This window comes from Camelus bactrianus, chromosome 6 (genome assembly GCF_048773025.1).
Source record: "Camelus bactrianus isolate YW-2024 breed Bactrian camel chromosome 6, ASM4877302v1, whole genome shotgun sequence".
Classification (NCBI taxonomy): domain Eukaryota; kingdom Metazoa; phylum Chordata; class Mammalia; order Artiodactyla; family Camelidae; genus Camelus; species Camelus bactrianus.
Genome location: NC_133544.1, coordinates 30,055,306 through 30,074,170, shown reverse-complemented (window position 1 = coordinate 30,074,170; position 18,865 = coordinate 30,055,306). Strand labels below are relative to the sequence as shown.

General features: G+C 35.4%; 1 protein-coding gene across 14 annotated transcripts in view; it reads left to right on the top strand.

The window, feature by feature from the left end:
- Positions 1-18,865, top strand: part of RAD51B (RAD51 paralog B) — a 696,422-nt gene that overhangs the window by 12,959 nt on the left and 664,598 nt on the right. For all 14 annotated transcript variants that reach the window (XR_012507483.1, XR_012507481.1, XR_012507482.1 and 11 more), the window contains 3 exons: positions 5,704-5,840; positions 14,240-14,359; positions 15,397-15,580. Coding sequence is in view for 11 of the 14 variants with exons in the window: in XM_074365347.1 (XP_074221448.1) it covers positions 5,704-5,840; positions 14,240-14,359; positions 15,397-15,580 (441 nt within the window). In the remaining 3 variants the exon portion in view is untranslated. The remainder of the gene's footprint in view (positions 1-5,703; positions 5,841-14,239; positions 14,360-15,396; positions 15,581-18,865) is intronic.

The following is an 18,865-nucleotide window of genomic DNA, read 5'->3' as shown; positions in this document are numbered from 1 at the left end:
TTGTTAAATGAATGATTATATCCCTTGACACTTCGATTTTTTCTTTTTCTTAATGTGAAGCTTGGGGTACTTGTCATTTCCATGTCCTCTTGCTTTTTTCTGTTCTGTTCCCCTCCCTTTTTCCCCCCTCCCTTCCCATTTACTTCAAAAAACAGCAGTTGTCAGTATGGAGTAAGAGGCAGTGGGGCAGAGAATCCAAGGTATGAAACCTTCCACGTGTTGATGTCAAGTTACTTAGAATCAAGGTTTCCTTCACAAAGCAGAGTTACCTGGCCTTTCTGAGACTGTTTGCTCTTTGTTTGTTTTAATATTCAGAGAGTTATTTTTTTTAAAAAATTCTATAGGTCTGAAGCCCTAATCGTATTGCTACATAATTGTAGAGCACATGGAGATAGGTAGGTGGATGCTGGGGGAAGGGGGTCATTACAAAGATGATATGAAGCTTCCACATGCTCTTTTCTCAGATCAGAAGCAAGCAGTCCTTAAATTTTCTCTGCACAGTTTGGCTTGGCAGCTTGCCCCGTCCTGTTGCCTCCATCTTGAACATGGGGAAGAGTTACTTGATAAGATAACAGGTCCAGGTTTCACATTCATCTCAACCATTTAATCTCTTTTAAGATTAAAATGACTAGACTTCGTTTTTACTTTAGTACAATTAGATTTTCTTTTCTTGGTAATACTTTTCTCTCCTTTTTAAACCAATTATTAATATTTGCTTCCCTGTTGATATCCTAGTGATCTTCACTGTTGATTGTTTTCTTTCTGTTCCTTTACCTTTCTCAGACAGGATTGCTGAAACGCAGGCTCTAACTATATGAAGCTAATTGTGTTAACTGGTGTCTTCTGTGTGTAAATGCTGTATTCACTCTAAGTTTCCAAGAAGCAAATCACTTAGACTGTTCTGGTTTGGCGTGTACTCTCGTTTCTAACCACCATTGGAGCTGAACCTGGGAACTGAACACAACTTGAAATTTTGTGGTTTGGCTGCTAGAATTCAGAGCTAAACTATCTGAAGCTAAAAATTATTAATGTTGAAATGTTTTAACCCACTAAGTAAACCTGAAAAAATAATGAAATTTAACTCCAGCCAGCCCCCCAGAATTGCATATAGCTTATTTTTTCTTGAGGCTAGAAAGAGACAAAAAAATGTGAAGAGGCTCTGAGCTTGCTAAAGCATTAGAAATCAGTAGTTTAAAGAAAATGTTAATATCCAAATTCTAATGCAAAGTAAAGCAAGCATACAGAAAGCAAATGAACCCAGAAATTTTGCTTTTTACGTGATGTTCTGCTTTTCTCAAGCCTATGGTGAATCAGTACATAAAAATAATGGACATAAAATGCCAGTTACACTTTTTAACTTCAGATTTTTTTCATGTTTTCTTTGAAGATGCAATAGTAAGATAATACCTTACATTTTCATGGTATTTGATACTTTACTGAATATTTTCATAGATAACACACAATAAAAATTTAAAATAAAATAAAATAAATATATAATACATTTTTTTTTTTTTTAATTGAGGGCTTGTTTCACTTTTCCCCTAAAAATCACAAAGCATTTCATGGGTTTAAGCTCATTAAATCTTAGAACATATCTAAAAGCTGGCATGTAGTTAGTATGTAGAGAAAGGCAGTCCTCTGTTCCTCAAGTTAGCACTATGAAGAGTCATCATTTCTCATATTCAGGATCCACTTTCAACTTTCATTGATAGAAGTTTCCTTTGCTCTGATATCTGGTAATTAATTTGATCTGTGTTGCCTTTGATAGTGATAAAAGGTCCATGAAAAGTGTTTTGGCCTCTTCAAAACTACCAGTCTCCAAAGGAGAGTATGTAAGACAGCCCATGAGGTTGTGGGAAGAAGACATTAGAAGTTTTCTTGGTATTTCAATCTAAAACATGAAATAAACCTTAATTGATATTTAATACATGGATTGACACTGGCATCCCCAGTTGGTCTGTGTGTTAGACTGTCATGTGTCAGGTGTAGTCCACCTGGAAAGGATACAGAAGGTCAACAGAGGCACCTTTACTTTCAACATATTGGGATGAATTGTAGTTCTACGTGTACCAGGTAAGGTGGATTCATGGATATAACTAAATCAAATCTCACAAAATGGACAGATGGCATAAAAAGATTTCTGCAAAGAAATTGTATTTTGAAGGTAGTACTAATAATGTGAGCAGAGGTGAGCCACATGCATATAAAAGTCAGAGCTGATGATTCTCCTATGACTAATGAAGTAAAAATCAGTGACATTCTGATCTTATCTGTGAAGATGTCCAAAGAATTTGAAATTATAAAGAAGATAGTCTGATAGAAATTTTCTTTGCTCTGATACCTGGTGATTAATTTGATCCATGTAGTCTTTGATAATGATAAAAGATCCATGAAAAGTGTTTTGGGCAGGTTGATATCATTTTTAGAATTTCACATTTTTTGGATGTCTTCACAGATGAGATTAAAATGTCATGATACATGAGATTATTTCCATTATTGTTAACAATGAAACTTTCTCTGTTATTTTGTCCCTTGAAATACTGGCTGATGGTAGTAAGAAGCCAACGTAATTAAGAAACACACATCACAGAAAGATAAGCTTCCACAAGTTTTTCAGTGACTTTTAAAGTCATGTAATACATATTCAAATATCTAGAAAAATTTCACTAAAATTAATGGTAGGTATTTAAAAGCCTCTTTTGGGTCTTCTTAACAGCAAAAGACCAAATGCAATACATTGCTAATAACAGGGGTACCCTTGTTCTTGTTTCAGTAAAACAGATGAAATAAGACATAGGAAACAACATAACAACAATATAAATGGATTCTTTTATGAGTAAATACTTTCAGATAGAAATTACTGCAGATGGTTTGAAGCATCAAGGATTAAAACAAGTTATTCATTGTGGAGGGATGCTGTAGAACTAAAGTACGGAAGTGTCCAGCATGGCCTAGTTTATAGAATTAGTTAGTTTCTGTTTCAGTATTGAAATACATGAGCTAAATTATTTTTGGGCCACAAAAGTAAAGGTGTATTAAGGAAGATATGTTGGATATGGATATATATCTATCATATATCTTATTATTATTTTCTCTTTAAGTAAATAGGTAAAAGATTTAGACTCATGGCTCATCCCTTCTTATTTCTTCCTATTTCCTGATATATCTAGACAATTTCTTCAGCTCTGTAGAGTGTCTCAGTCTTAGCTCAAATTTTTTTTATCTCTACTCAAGATTTTCTTCTCTCCTTCTTTCCTTCTCCCTATTGTAAAAAATTGTACATTAGTGTTATTCTCACAGAAGGGATAGCGTTTTGGTGGTTAAAATTTGGATGCTGCAGGCAGTATGACAAATAGCATGTTAAAAGGGGATATTTTTAACATTTTCAAATTAATTTTTGTTAACTACTTTGTGTCGGACTCAAATATGCATGTGATTAATTTCCTATTCTTTTCCATCAATACCTTCTTGATTTTAAATTTTGTAATCTCAAAATAGCTTTCTAGCAAGTAAAATTTCAAAATATACACTTCAAAGTATGAATCACCTAGATTCAGCAATTGCTGAATTATGTTTCATTTGCTTTGTTTCTCTTCTACAGACATATACACTTTTTTTGCTGAAACATTTGAAATTAAATTGTATATATCAATAACTTTTATTCCTAAATACTTTTCTCTTTTTTTTCATTGTGTCAATTTCTGGTGTACAGCATAATGTTTCAGTCATACATGTACATACATATATTCATTTTCATATTCTTTTTCATTATAGGTTAGTACAAGATATTGAATATAGTTCCCTGTGTTATGCAGTCCAGAAACTTGTTATTTAATCTACCTCATATATAGTTGTTAGCATCTGCAAATCTCACACTCTCAATTTATCTCTTCCCACTCCCTTCCCCTGTAGTAATTTTTTTTTTTTTTGGTTCCACATATAAGTGATATCATATAGTATTTTTCTTTTTCTTTCTGGCTTAATTCGCTTAGAATGATGATTTCCAAGTCCATCCATGTTGCAGAAAATGGCATTATTTTATTCTTTTTAATGGCTGAGGAGTATTCCATTATATAAATAAATCACAGCTTTTTTATCCAATCATCTATCGATGGACATTTAGGTTGTTTCCATGTCTTTGCTATTGTAAATCGTGCTGCTATGAACATTGGGGTGCATGTATCTTTTCAAATTAGAGTTCCTTCCAGATATATGCCCAGGAGTGGGATTGCTGGATCATATGGCAAGTCTACTTTTAGTTTTTTGAGGAATCTCCATACTGTTTTACATAATGGCTGCACCAAACTACATTCCCACCAACAGTGTAAGCGGGTTCCTTTTTCTCCATGTGCTCTCCAGCATTTATTTACTTGTGGACTTTTTAATAATGGCCATTTCTGACTGGTGTGAGGTGATACCTCACTGCAGTTTTGATTTGTATTTCTCTGATAATTAGTGATAGTGAGCATTTTTTTCATGTGCCTATTGGCTATTTGTATATCTTCACTAGAGAATTGCTTATTTAGACCTTCTGCCCATTTTTTGATTGGGTTTTTTTTTTGTTGTTGTTGTTGTTGTTGTTATTAAGTTGTATGAGCTATTTGTATATTCTGGAAACTAATCCCTTGTCAGTCACATCATTTGCAAATATTTTCTCCCATTCGATAGGTTGTTGTTTTATTTTGCTTATAGTTTCCTTTGCTGTGCAAAAGCTTATACGTTTAATTAGGCCCCATTTGTTTATTTTTGCTTTTATTTCTATTGCCTGGGTAGACTGCCCTAGGAGAACATTGCTAAGATTTATGTCAGATAATGTTTTGCCTATGTTTTCTTCTAGGAAGTTTATTGTGTCTTGTCTTATGTTTAAGTCTTTAAGCCATTTGAGTTTATTTTTGTGTATGGTGTGAAGGTGTGTTCTAACTTCATTGATTTACATGCAGGTGTCCAGCTTTCCCAGCACTACTTGCTGAAGAGACTGTCTTTTATCCATTGTATATTCTTTCCTTCTTTCTGGAAGATTAATTGACCCTAAGTGTGTGGGTTTATTTCTGCATGCTCTCTATTCTGTTCCACTGATACATATGTCAGTTTTTGTGCCAATACCACACTGTTTTGATTACTGTAACTCTGTAGTATTGTCTGAAGTCTGGGAGGGTTATTCCTCCAGCTTCATTCTTTTTCCTCAGTATTGTTTTGGCAATTCTGGGTCTTTTGCGATTCCACATAAATTTTAGGATTATTTGTTAATACTTTACCTTAAGAATAAAGATCAAAGTACCTTTTAATGGACTAGTACAAATTTGTCTTGAAAGGCCAATTCATAACAAATGCCAAACCAAGTGTTAAACCATCTTAAATATTTTCAGAATCTTTCTATAAATGTCTTAATGAGGAGAGGGTATAGAACTGTAAGTTGTAAATGTATAAATGAATCCTCCAGCCTTTCTCAATCAAAATTTTTCATCTGAACTACAGAACACAGAGGGTGATTTGAGGGACTGTTCTCAATTCTCCCAAGAATGACACATAACTAGTACCAATCCAGGTGCATAGGGGAGAAGTTAATTTATTGCACACAATGAATGTATTAGAATGTTCTCTAGGAACCCTGGTTAGTTGGACTGTGTATGTGGCAAGTTCTTAAAAAGGATTTTGCTTTGACTAAATTATGATGTTTATACAAACAACAGTATATTTTTTTAGATTACAGGCCCACCAGGTTGTGGAAAAACTCAGTTCTGTATAATGATGAGCATTTTGGCAACATTACCTACCAACATGGGAGGATTAGAAGGAGCTGTTGTGTACATTGACACAGAGTCAGCATTCAGTGCTGAAAGGTAGGTGATTTTATTATTTTCCATTATAATGCTTTGTTTTGTAACTTATATACAGCATATAACATTTACAAATGGGTTAATATTTACCTTTCTTTTTGAGGACACAGAATGCTAGATACCGTTTTGAAGGAATTTAAAAAAAAATTGATAGTTTCTTTTTGTCTTTTGTATCCCTTCTTATTGATTTAAGTGGGGTTGGGGGATAAGCTGTGTTTTGCAGAATGTCAAGAAGAAACAAGTTCAAGAAGCAGGGAGTAATGTAAGTAGAAAATGGGGAAGAAGGGAAATTAATAAAAAAGACAAAAGGTGAGCTGCTTTGTGAGTAATTTCTAGTTGGAAATAAAATATTAGTGAATGGAAAAACTACCATTTTCAAAACATTTTTTGATTGAGAAGTATTTTGCTTTAATCTTTGAAATAATGTGGCATTAAATGCAAGAAACACACTGATAGTAAGTATATGCATGCTTGGAAAGAAAAGATTTCCTTAGTTTGGCAAGGACCTTTAACATTCTGTGAGAGAGGCATTCAGTCATTTGTGTAATTCTGTACACCTGAGGATGTCTCGTCTGCTCTTCCTCTGCTGTAATTGACATTTGTAAGCAAGGATGCTTTATACATCTGGAGACTGATTCAACTCTGTTTTCTTAGCCAAAGTGTCGTATAGGGAGAGTCCTTGGAGTCTTTCTCTAATTATGCAGCAATGAATCTTCCTTATTTCTCTCTAAGAGTACAAAAAAGGTCAAAGTGTATTACCTGACCAGATAAATTCCAAATGGCTTGTTTTGTCTAGAGGTTATTTGTTTTGTTCTACATCTCTTGATTATATTCTTTCTAAGTATATGTCGCTGGATTGTCAGCTTTTTGAGTTTGTGTTTTATCTTTGTATCTTCAAAGACAGATCCAATGACTGACACATACTAACTATTCAGACAATGATAAATGAAGGAATTGACAGGTGTTACTCTTCAGATCATGAAATCCAGATACCATTTCCTACTGAAAGGAATGAGGGTTCCATGGAGAAATGGCTGACTGTAGCTCTGGAGCAAGAAATTTTTAAGTTGAGTCTAAAACTTCTTAGCAGATAGCAAGAAAGCTATCAAAGACTCCTTAATGGAGTGACAGAAGGATTCAGGGTCAACCTGAAGAGCTCCCACCGGCCAAAAGTGAAACAAATTGAGCACGAATAGAATAACAATGGAATGAAATATGTTTAAATCCACATGTCTATAAAACTAGGGAATGAAAAGTAACAAATGGATCACCATTGGAGAACTCTGCAGAAGCAACTTATTATTTTGAAAATGAGTTAAAAAAATTAAGCATTTATTCTCCTCTTTCTATATGAATAATATAACTAAGTAACAAATAGATCTTTTTTTATAGAAATATTCCAATGATAAATGAAGAAGGAATGATAGAATATCACCATATTATAAACTTTAATAATCTAATGAATCTAGCCACTGAATTTTGTGATATAATAAAAAATATGTATTTTGTCATCATCATGGTTCCCAGCAAAAGAATTTCTAAAAGCTTTGGAATTTCCTCAGTAGTAAAACTGAGAAGAGTATTACTTGTTGTTCATAATTAGCCATACCTCAGTTTATGCTAATGAGATGGCTCTTGGTAGGCCCCTAGATAGCATCAGTTGGGGGCTGGTTGCTAGAGGAACCATTCATGTGATTATTAGTGTGAACTTTCAGCCTCACTTCTGCAACCTCTGAGGAGGGAAGAGGGACTAGAAATGGCTCAATTACATTTCCATTTAGTCAGTCTCCACAAAAACCTCTAACTGATAGGGTGTGGAGAGCTTCCGGGTTGGCGAACACACTGAGTTGCTGGGAGGGTGGTGCTCCCAATTTATAGCTGGTTGGTCTGAAATAACAGAGGCCTGGGACTTGCAATTTGTTTGAAGTGAGGGCGGTCTTGTTGGTCTGAGCCTTTAACCTGTGGGGTCTCAGTTAATTCCTGGTAGGTAGTGTCAGAATTGAATTCACTTGTGGGACACCCAGTTGGTGTCTACAGGGAATTGGAGAATGTCTCAGTGTGGAAAACCTACACATTTGGTGTCAGAAGTGTTACAAATAAAAACAGTTCGTAAATAGAAAAGGCTTCTAGCATCACAAAAAGATCATCAGTCATTGTGGTATTTCCTGATGGAAGAATAATCCAACCTGAAAGTGGTCAAGACTTCAGATCCAACAACCAGTTGACAACGTATACAGAGAAGAGAAGGAAAAGTGAAACTACACAGACGAATGCAATCAGAAAACCCGAACTGTGGGAAACGACAGAACAAACAACAGTCAATTTTTAGGATAAAAAAAGTTAGAGGAGGATGCTTTGGATTAAAAGAGACTTAAAAGATGTATTGCTCTCGTCACATGGTACACCTTAGACTTACACAATGTTATATGTCAATTATATCTCAATAAAGCTGAGAAAAAAGACATTGATTAATTGCAGTGTGATAAACTTATTTACATGTTAAATAAATAGTAAAAAAAAAAAAAGAGGAGAAGCATAAACATGTGAGAGCACTGGAAATCTGAACAATGAATATATTTGATACTAAAGCTGGAAAAGACACTGGAAATTTGAACACAGATATATTTGATGCTAAAGCTGGTAAAGATACTGGTTTACTCAGGTTGTCCAAGTGAAAGATACTCTTTAATATGCCAATGACTAGCTTTCAACTGATAAGCCAAGAAGATATTAAATAGATAATAAATAGCTAATGTATAAATAGCTCTCACAAAGGTCCTGAGGAATTTGCTTGAAGAATTGAAAGATTAAGGTTATTGTGATAACAGCAGTTTAGTTCACTGTAATTAGATTCTTGCTTTTTTTGTGCCACATACAAAACTGAGTTTAGTGTATCTTCTCAAACTATTGCATTATTTCATTCTTAACAGCATTACAGTTCAGGGTAGGTTAAAAACTGTGTCAGTGAATTAGGTAAAATCCAGTAGCAGGTGACTAATCTACATTTTCCAGATTAATTTGTGGACATTTTTGTTTGTTTTTCTTTGTCTTTGCATATAGCCTAATTGTCTACTTTTTGCATCCTTCACATTTACTTATTCTCCTTCATTATTTTTTCCTGCCTATGTGCATATTACTTAGTACTTGCATCATAGGCAGCCTGGAAAATGGAGTGGTAAAATTTTAGTTCCTTTTGTTGGAATTATGTTGCATAATTATAAGGAACTCTTATGAAGAAGGTCATTTGAAGATATGAGTGCAAATTTATATTGTTTTTACTTTTCTAGTCTGTTTTCCTCAAAGCTTGGAAAATGTGGTCATCTGGTGCTAGGGTCAGATGGAGTCAAAAGTACCTGTGCTCTTTGGTTTAGATGCCAGACTCCGTGTTCTTATCTTGCCTTCTGGAGTTTGTCATCGCGAGTCACAGAGTGGAGCTGGCTCTGTACTGCCTGGTCACATTTCATTTGTACTGTTCCAAGACTTCATGATCTCTATTTGGAGTTATTGGGGAAGGTTGGTCAATCAGCTAGGAAAGCTTTCTCCTGCAAGCAACTGAAGACCCAGAGAACAGTGGCTTAAATAGCTAGAGGTTTATTTTTGACCCTGTAACAAGAAGACCTGAGTAGGTGGTTGCTGGTTCTGGTCCTGTCTCTCAGTGATGATGGAGACCTAGGGCTGGTACATTTTAGGTATTATATCCATTCTGTGCTCAAGTTAGTGTGAAGAGAAAGAGCAAATTATATCTTTTTTTTTTTTCAGAGTAGCTGCCTCCTCCTCTGTGCCAATTTTCTTTTCATGCTCTGAAAGCCTTCTACAGGTTTCTCACTTGGTCACTCTACATGCAAGAGAGGATGGAAAAGTGAGGGGAAAAGATTGTTGTAACAAGCATGATGGGGCTAACAGTACTGCCTGAGTAAAACTGTGGTTCCCATAGCAAGGAAGAAGTGGGAGTGGATATTGGTAGGTAATTAAGAACGTCTGATACAAGTGGAATAGTTTCTGGACTTAGAGAAGAGATAAAGTAGGAAATATGGGACTCAGAAAGGAGTGTGTTTCAGCTCTCTGTATGTGTCTCCATGTAGCATTGTGTCCATTTTGTGCTTACAAGCAAGCTGTCTGAAAAGCACAAACGAGAAAGTGAATTGAAGGATTAATATGAGGGAAGAGTAAAGGATTCAGATTAGAGAATTTAGGGTAAGTGATAAAAAGTGGAAAATAATTTGTCAATATATTGCTAGTTTTCTCTTTAAAAAGAAGGATATGCTTGTACATACCTTGAGAATATGGAGATAGATTAGTGACGTGTCTATGGAAATATTTTGGCAGCCATAAAAATTCCAGTATACATGAATAAATACTATAATATCCCTATTGGAGATAATTAGAGAAACATGAAACTGGAGGATAAGAATAAAAAAGGAAGGTAATATATAAATACTAACAGAGGTTTTCAAAATAAAACTTTGGGAGAAATAAAATGGATAAAGGAAAATAAAGTGAGTCTTAGAACTTCAAGTGTGTGAGGAAGAGTGGGGGATCTGGGGAAGCAGGAGATGTGACCCAGGACCCTGGAAGGTGGGGACTCAGGGAGGTGGGATATAGAATTGGAATTCAGGAGGTAGAAGTGGACATTCCTGAGTTGTCATGAAATCAGAAGAACTTTGAAAACTAGGAAGAAAAATGTAGTCCAACAGGGGAGGGAGACATTAACCAAATAATCACAAAAGTATAAAATTGTAACTATTAATAACCAAGTATACAAAGGAAGGAGATATGCTGTATTGGTTCCATGTGGAAGCAATAGCCAAGCTTAGATCTGAAGGAAGTTTTGTGCTTGGTATGCATGTCGCTTCGGAGAGTGCCAAGTACCCCACAGCCAGCACCCTCTAATTCCTACTCAACTTCCTGGAGTGTCACTCTTTCTGAACCAGTGTACCAGAGAGCCTGTAGCAGTAGTGGCCAGCATGCCTTTGGCTGATTTCGAAGGCAATACCAGTCTGGTCTTATGACCATGTGCATACTTGCTAGCTGGTACATACCCAGGATCTTTGACCCAGGGGTAAACAATAAGAGAGATAAATTCCCTTTTGCCATTTTTGAGATGGTTTCTTGAGTCTGAGTGGATTTCCCTTAGTTCAGTTCCAGCTGCCTTATCATTTGAGAATGAGGTGAATTAGTGGTGAGGGAGATTCTGAGGAGTTTCTAGGATAGAAAATGGAAATTAGTCATAAGTACTTATTATTACTCAAACAAAAATGTGGAATATTCTTGGAATCTGTAAGGGACTAATAAATTCATGTTATTTAGTAATACCACAGTGCTGAGCAAGTACGCATTGCATTAATGAACAGCCAAGTATTACAAGAAGCTCTGAGAAACCATGAACTTGTATTTCAGCACATTTATGATGCTGTATTTCAACTAGGATTTTGGACAACTTTTTTTTTTTTACATTAAGCATATGTTTTATTTCAAGTTGGCATGTAGTCACTAATGTGAAGCTTTTAACTTTCCTTTTATGCAAGAACTGTGAAGTAATGGGGGAACTAATAACAAAAACCTTGATGTGAGTGCAGTCTTTTCCGCTTCAATGGATGGTAATTCCATTCTTCCAGATACTGTCCAGTTAGTCAAGAAATCCTTTTGACCCCCTGGAACTATATCTTGAGTATAGTTCCTTCTAATCACTTGAGCTGTTCTCTGGGTCAAGGCAGCATCTCTTATCTGGGCTACTGCACTGGCTGATCTTGCTGTCAACCTTCTCCCTCCATAGCCTCTTCTCCATTTGGTAGCTAGAGTGATTCTTGAAAAAAAAGAAGGAAGTCAGATCATATTAGTCCTGATCGTAGGTTTCCCATTTTACTAAATAAAATCTAAACAAAATACCCCAGACCTAAAGTTCTTGTGTGATCTTAGCCTCTGGCTAGCCCCTTGACCTTAATTCCTTTTATTCTGCCTCTTGATTCCTGCATTCCAGCTACTACAGTGGCCTTCTTGTTGCTCCTCAGACGCACCAGGCCTCTTCCCACGTTTGGGCTTTTGCACTTGCTGTAATTCTCTCTTCCTGTGTACTATTTCACTGGATAGCCACCTGGTTCATTTTCTCATCTCCCTTCAACCTTTGCTCAAATGTCACCTTATTAAAGAGGCTTTCCCAGAGCACCCTCCATAAAATAGCGCTTATTTCTGTCCATTGCAGTCTGCTCCCTAATCCTAATTCACTTTTCTTTAAAGCACTTGTTATCTGACATATGATATATATTTATTTGTTCGTCTTTCTCAGTAGAATGTAAGTTCCACGAAGGAAGGATTTTTTGTTTTGTTGTTGTGCATTGCCGTATCCTTAGCACCTAGAGTGGTGCCTGGCATGTAGTCCTCGCATATGGGTCCTTAAATATTTGTTGAATGAGTGGATCTTAAATGCATCTTTTTAAAGGAATACTTTTATATAAGAAAGATGTCCACTAGATGGCATTGATATCAAATTTTATATAACTAATGTCTGGGAGCAAAAGATGGGATCTTTTCTTTTGCTTTTTCTAACCAAAAAAGATCTTTGTGTTGAAAACTGTCACAAGAAATTGCTCAGATTAATGTGAGGCATATAGAATACTACATTTATATTTGGTTTTTGACTTCTATATTTTAAGATATCTTTTCTAAAATAAAAAAAAAGATTCAGAGAAACTTAGAAAATGACCACACATTGGTATGTAAATAACCATTTGATACAGGTATCTAGCATGGTGACTGTAAGTAAGGTTAGTTCCTGTCCAAACATTGACCACCTTCCTTCTGAGGGGCCTTAATGGAATGAGAGAGCAGTAATACGTTCCAGAGCCTTTCACCACTCAAGCTACCAGTTGAAATCCAGCCTAGGGTTGGAGGCAGAAAATTATTGTCTGTCAGCTGTTCAGTTGTTGTTGCCAGTGAGTTAGGTACTCTCAGTCTGGTTCCAGAATCAGCGGGGTATCTTCCATGTTTCTGGGAGATGGTGCCATACCTATCCTATTAAAAAATCAGTGGGTTCCAAGTGTCAGAGCTTTCTTGCTGATTTCTCCGACTAGAGTTAAACTCAGCAAATAGTTGCCCTAATTAAGAAATTTGCACATTTTCCACAAACTCTCAAGATTTGCCTGCTCTGCCTTTGCCAGTGTCATCTCATTTCTTCTTGCTGTCATCATTTACCTCATTTCCTCCTTTCTTTAGTCCCTGTGCCTCTCAAGTACTTCCCCTCAATGGCCATGTGATCCATTTTGTTCTCACTCTTTACACAACCATTGGTACTGCTCCTTCCTCCTAATGTAATTTTTTTCCTCTTTCTGTTCAACCTAATGTTGCTTTTTCTTTTCAGATTGTTCAAAATATACTTTTTAAAAGAAATGTTATTAACTAGTTTTATTTCTCTCTTTTCCTGTTTTAGATTTTTCTCTTTCATTTCTGATTATAGCATATGTGAGGAACTTATTTCTTTAACAGACTCAGCCTCTTTTTGGAACTCACTAATGATTTAGAAGTAAAACCGCTATTCTTAAATATTTTTGTGTTGTTAAATAGAATACACAATATAGAGTGGCTTTAGCATTTACAGCACTTCCTTCCAGTCACCCTTGGATAGTTAACTACCGGGCTGATAAAGTATCACTTAAAATGATGCTACACTCAGGGATTTACATTGTTAACCAGAAATATTTGAAATTCCTAGTACCGCTCCATGTCTTGTACTGTTAGTGATGGTAGTTGCCTGTTTGAACTTGGCCGTCTCTAGTGCTTAACCTACCCCATGTGTTAGATCTAGTTTTGAGGTCAGAATTCAGTGTTTAGAAAATAACTTTTTGTTTACTAAGGAAATATTGGATAGCATCTGTTCGTTTAGAAAACAGTTTCCTGTTTACTGAGGAACTATTGGATAGCATTTATTTTGTATGTATTAAGTTTTAATTGTGAAAGCACATTTTTCTGGTCTCTGAGTCATGGACACTTACTGATATCTGATTATTAGATTGATAATATTCTGTGTTTGTTCAAATATATATATTTCATTTGTGAAAGTGAAGAGTTTTTTATTTCTAAACATGTCTTATAGTCAGATTGTCATTTATTAAAAAACATACATTTTTATGTTAAACCTCAGAGACATTGCTTGCTCAGTATTAGATGAGCTCTAAAAGCCCTTGCTGGGCTCAGGCTCTGACTGTTCATCTCTCTTTGTGCTTATAAAGGAGGGCTTACATTGCAAAATTGTATATTAAGCCATTTTGCTTAAACCTGCTCTATTGATAAAGCTTTTCTCCTGGTGTTGCTTATGGCTTATGAGTTTCTTAACTAAAATTCATTAGAAGATCAGAAATGTGGCCTTAAATTTTGACTGTTTTTGCTTGTGCTATTTTTTCCCCCCACAGACTGGTTGAAATAGCAGAATCTCGTTTTCCCAGATACTTTAATAATGAAGAAAAATTACTTTTGACAAGCAGTAAAGTTCATCTTTATCGGGAACTCACTTGTGATGAAGTTCTACAAAGGTATGCCATTTTAGATTTTGGTATTTTAGTAATGCTTTGGAGTTTTTTTTTTTTTTTTTTTCTTCATGTTTTTAGCTTCTGAGTGAAAAAAGTTCCTACCTATTAGGATTATGAGAAATAATTATTTCAGTGTTCCTCTTTATTGACTACAGCCTATTGGTTGAAATATTTCTTTAAAAATGAAAAAAAATGACTATAATGTTTTAGATTTAATTAATTAAGTGGTATATTAATTATCTATTGTCCCATTAACAAATTACCCCAAAGTTTAGCAGCTTAAAACAGCAAATATCCATTATCTCACATAGCTTTTGTGGGTTAGGTATCTGGGAATGGCTTAGCTGGGTATTTCTGGCTCAAGGTTGCTCAAAAGCTTGCAGTTAAGCTGTTGGCCAGGGCTGTCATCTCAAGGTCACTTGAGGCTGGAGAATCTTGGAGAATTCCAGAATCACTCATGTAGTTGCTGGAAGGCCTCCCTTCTTTCCTGGATGTTAGCCAGAGACCTCTATTTCTCACCAAGTAGGCCTCTCTGTAGGGCTGCTGACAACATGGTATCTTGCCCCCCGCAGAGTGAGTGCTCTAAGAGAGAGTGAGACAGAGCCCAAGGTGGAAGCTGCAGTCTTTTACAGCCTATTCTCAGAAATGATGTCATTTTGTCACAAGCTGTTGGTCTACAGACCAACCCTGGTACAACATGGGAAGAGACTCCACAAGGGTGTAAACGCCAGGAGGTGGGAGTAAATGGGGGCCATTTTGGCTACCACAAGTAGTTTTGCTCTAATATTGGAGCTTTATCAGTATCATAGGAGAACCAAGAAATAAAATTAAATGAAAACATTTTTGGTCTATTTCCAAAAGAGTGCAATATGTATAGGAGAGTTGAAAATAAGTTACGTTTATTGAATACTTGCAATCTTTACTGTAACTTAGGAAAGAACAATTTGTTGTTTTTAAGCTGGTTAACATTTGCAGTGCCCCTCCCCCCCTTTTATTATGCCTTAAATTTATCTACTATTTTATAAATTCTGCTTTTACAGGATTCAATCCTTGGAAGAAGAAATTATTTCAAAAGGAGTTAAACTTGTGATTATTGATTCTGTTGCTTCTGTGGTAAGAAAAGAGTTTGATACACAACTTCAGGGCAACTTGAGAGAAAGGAACAAGTTTTTGGCAAGAGAAGCAGCCTCTTTGAAGTATTTGGCTGAGGAATTTTCAATCCCAGTAAGTTTTTCTTTCTCTCTTTTTTCCTTAAACTTTCTTTTTTTCCCCCTTTTTATATTAAGTTCACTGACTTATAATATCAAGTAATTAGAAGGAAATGTAAAAGAAAGGAAGGAAGGAAATGTAAAACATGATTTTTTAAGGTAGTATACAGTCTAATTGCTATAGCAAATATCACCGTCTTTGAAATTTGTTCATCTGTTGAGATTATTTTATCTTTTTCACAATTTAAACTTGGAACAGATTTAAGTATTGTTTTTAAAAGTTCCAGTTCCTATAGTCACTCCTTTTCTTCTCTCTCATTGTTTACTCTTCGTGTATGTTTTTGTATTTTTGTCACATTGGGGTAAGTATTACGTGTTAAAACTCCATGAAATTTCCTATGTCTGTTTCTATACATTTTTTTAAAATGGCAGTGGTTGTCAGTTTTATAAGTATTTGAGGTTTAGATATTGTTACTGTGTTCAGTGATTTGTACGCTGTAGGATTTGATTTGCTTCAGATAGTCAGAGGTTGACTATTTGGGTGTGTTTGGAAGGACAGTAAAGAAAGTAAGTAAGGAAACCTTGAAAAATTACTGTTGGCATGACTCTCAGTAGTGGGGATTGTGGTCAGGAAATCTGAAGGTGAGGTACATTGCAAAGGTTTATGGTGGGTAAGCTACAAGACATAAGTGAGTGTCTTACATCCCCATTAGCAGTGTGTGGGAGAGTGCAGCTTGTTCTGAAGCCTCACCAACATTTAGTATTGTCAGACTTTTCAATTTTAGCCATGTAGTCATCTCAATAGAAGACAGGAAAATTCCTTAAACTGAGATAAAATTTAGTGATTTTATAATTTTTAGACTTGTTTGGAAAATGAAAATCTTGGATCTTTGTAGCACTAGTGTAAACTGACATTGGCCTTTTTGATTTATAATCCTAATCAAGAAATCGAGGGAGAAAATGTGGTGTTCAAAAAATTCTATATATTTTTATGGCTTTTCAGTTTGTATTTTGGATCACATGATACAATTCCTTGTGAAGTCAAGTGCTGTAGTTTATCTTGGATGATGCTTATCTTTTAAATTTTATTATATTTGCTTAAAAGGACAAATTCAAATCCATGTTTTCCCTGATCAAGGAGAATAAGGGAATTTTAAAATACTTTATAGAGTTACTTGCTTGAGTGGAAAATTTAAGAATGTATGTTTATTTTATTAACTCATACTGTTGCTGGACTTAATTTTGTGTAAAATATGAAAATTCACTTTTTAAAAGTTGTATTTGTTTGTCTTTCAGTAGTAATTATAGTCTAATGCATTTCAGTTTTTTCTGAGGTGATTATTTTCCTGAGTGAGAAAGGGGCTCTGCCTTTCCGTGTTTTTTTTTTTTTTTTTTTTTTTGGTGGGGGGGACGAGGTAATTAGGTTTTTTATTTATTTATTTTTAATGGAGGCACCGGGAATTGAACCCAGTACCTTGTGCCTTCTAGGCACACACTCTACTAATAAGCTATACCTCCCCCACTTCCTTGTTTTTAATAGAGCCCTCTGAAAGAATAGGTACTTAGTACCCCGTGTCCTTCTGTCTTTGCCTTTGTTTTTCTATTCAGAGGTAAATCAAAATATAATATGTACTTATGTAATACAGATAGTATCAGTTTTTCTGACAAGTCAGTATTGGTTTTAGAAGGCTTTGGAAAAATACTGCCTTAGGAAGTGTCAGAATTTTCCTGGCCTAATTACCTCATTTAAATGGCAAATCATAACCTTTTAAACTTTTATACTATACTTTGAGTAGGTGGCTTCATATGGAACTAAATGTCAAATAAAAGTATGTTGTTTTCTGGTTCATGATGCCTTTCAAATTAGCAAACCTTATGCCTCCTTGTACTTACTCAAACATGCCAACAAACATTCCTGCCTCAAGAAGTCCTCAGCCTGAATATTCCTTCTCTACATCCATATGATTTATTCTCTCCTGTAATCATCTTACTAGTGAGGACTTCCCTGACCATAGAAGTGTCCCTGCCTCCCCATCTCTCTTATTATGCTCTATGTTCCTCCATCATAGTTTTCACCTTCTGGCATTATATGTTTATTGTTTGTGTGTCCCTGCCACCCATGGTGTGGTTACGGGAACTGTGTCTACTTTGTTCATGGCTTTTTTCTCAGTACCGGGAATAGTAACTAACACATAATAGGCAGTAAATATTTTTGAATATATGAATTTAGATTCAGCTTCTCTTCTTGGACTTGAATTAATCTTACATATATTTATACTGAACTTAAATTTTATTATTTGCTTTTAACTCTATTTTGATCCTATGTTTAATATTGTTTACTATTTCTAATTGTAGTAAAATATAACTTTAGATGGCAGAATCTTCTCATATAGGACCTGTACTCAGTTTACACTGACATCTTATAGGAAGAAAAAGAATTCTTAAGATTCTTAAATTTGGAAAAGGCTTTAGAGATGTAGATAGTGTCAGAGAGCCAGGAATTAGAAGAGATTTATCCCAGTTTAGTAAAACCATGATAAGTGAATGTCTGATGGCCTCTGAAGACAAGGCAGAAAGCCAAGCATTCCAGCCTGTTTTTTGGCTGTGGATCTGAGATGGTGGATAGAACCAGGATGCCTGCATACCAGGATGAACTCTAGATATCTTTCCATTCAAATGAGAGTAAAGAGTAAAACCACCATGGGTAGTGGGTTGAGTACTTCATTGAATTTAAACATTTCTCTACAGTGAACTTTCAATGCTTTTAAAATGTGGGGGGGGGAAAGCTTAACATATAATTTGTATTTAATTTTGATTGTCACATTGTGTATATGTTTATGTATGGTATGTACAGTTGTCCCTCAGTGTCTGCAAGGGTTTGCTTCCAGGACCCCTGTAGGTACCAAAATCTGCGATGCTTAAGTCCATTATGTAAAATGACAGTTCTCCTTATCCGTGAATTTTACATCGAGGTATTGAACTAACTGAAGATTGTTGATCTGTGGTTGGTTGAATCTGCAGACGCTAAACCTGTGGATGTGGAGGACGATTGTATGTTTGTTTGTATGCAAGCATGCCTACGTACATGAAGATTTCAACTTCCTCTCTCAGTAATTGATAGAATTAATAGAAAGTCAGAAGGCTTGAATAACATAATCAGTCAACTTGATCTAATGGATATTTACAAAACATTCCACTCAAATGCCTGCAGAAAACATACTCCTTTCAGGAACACATGAGATAGTCACCAAGATAGACCGAACTTTGAACCATAAAATAAATCTCAAAATATTTAAAATAT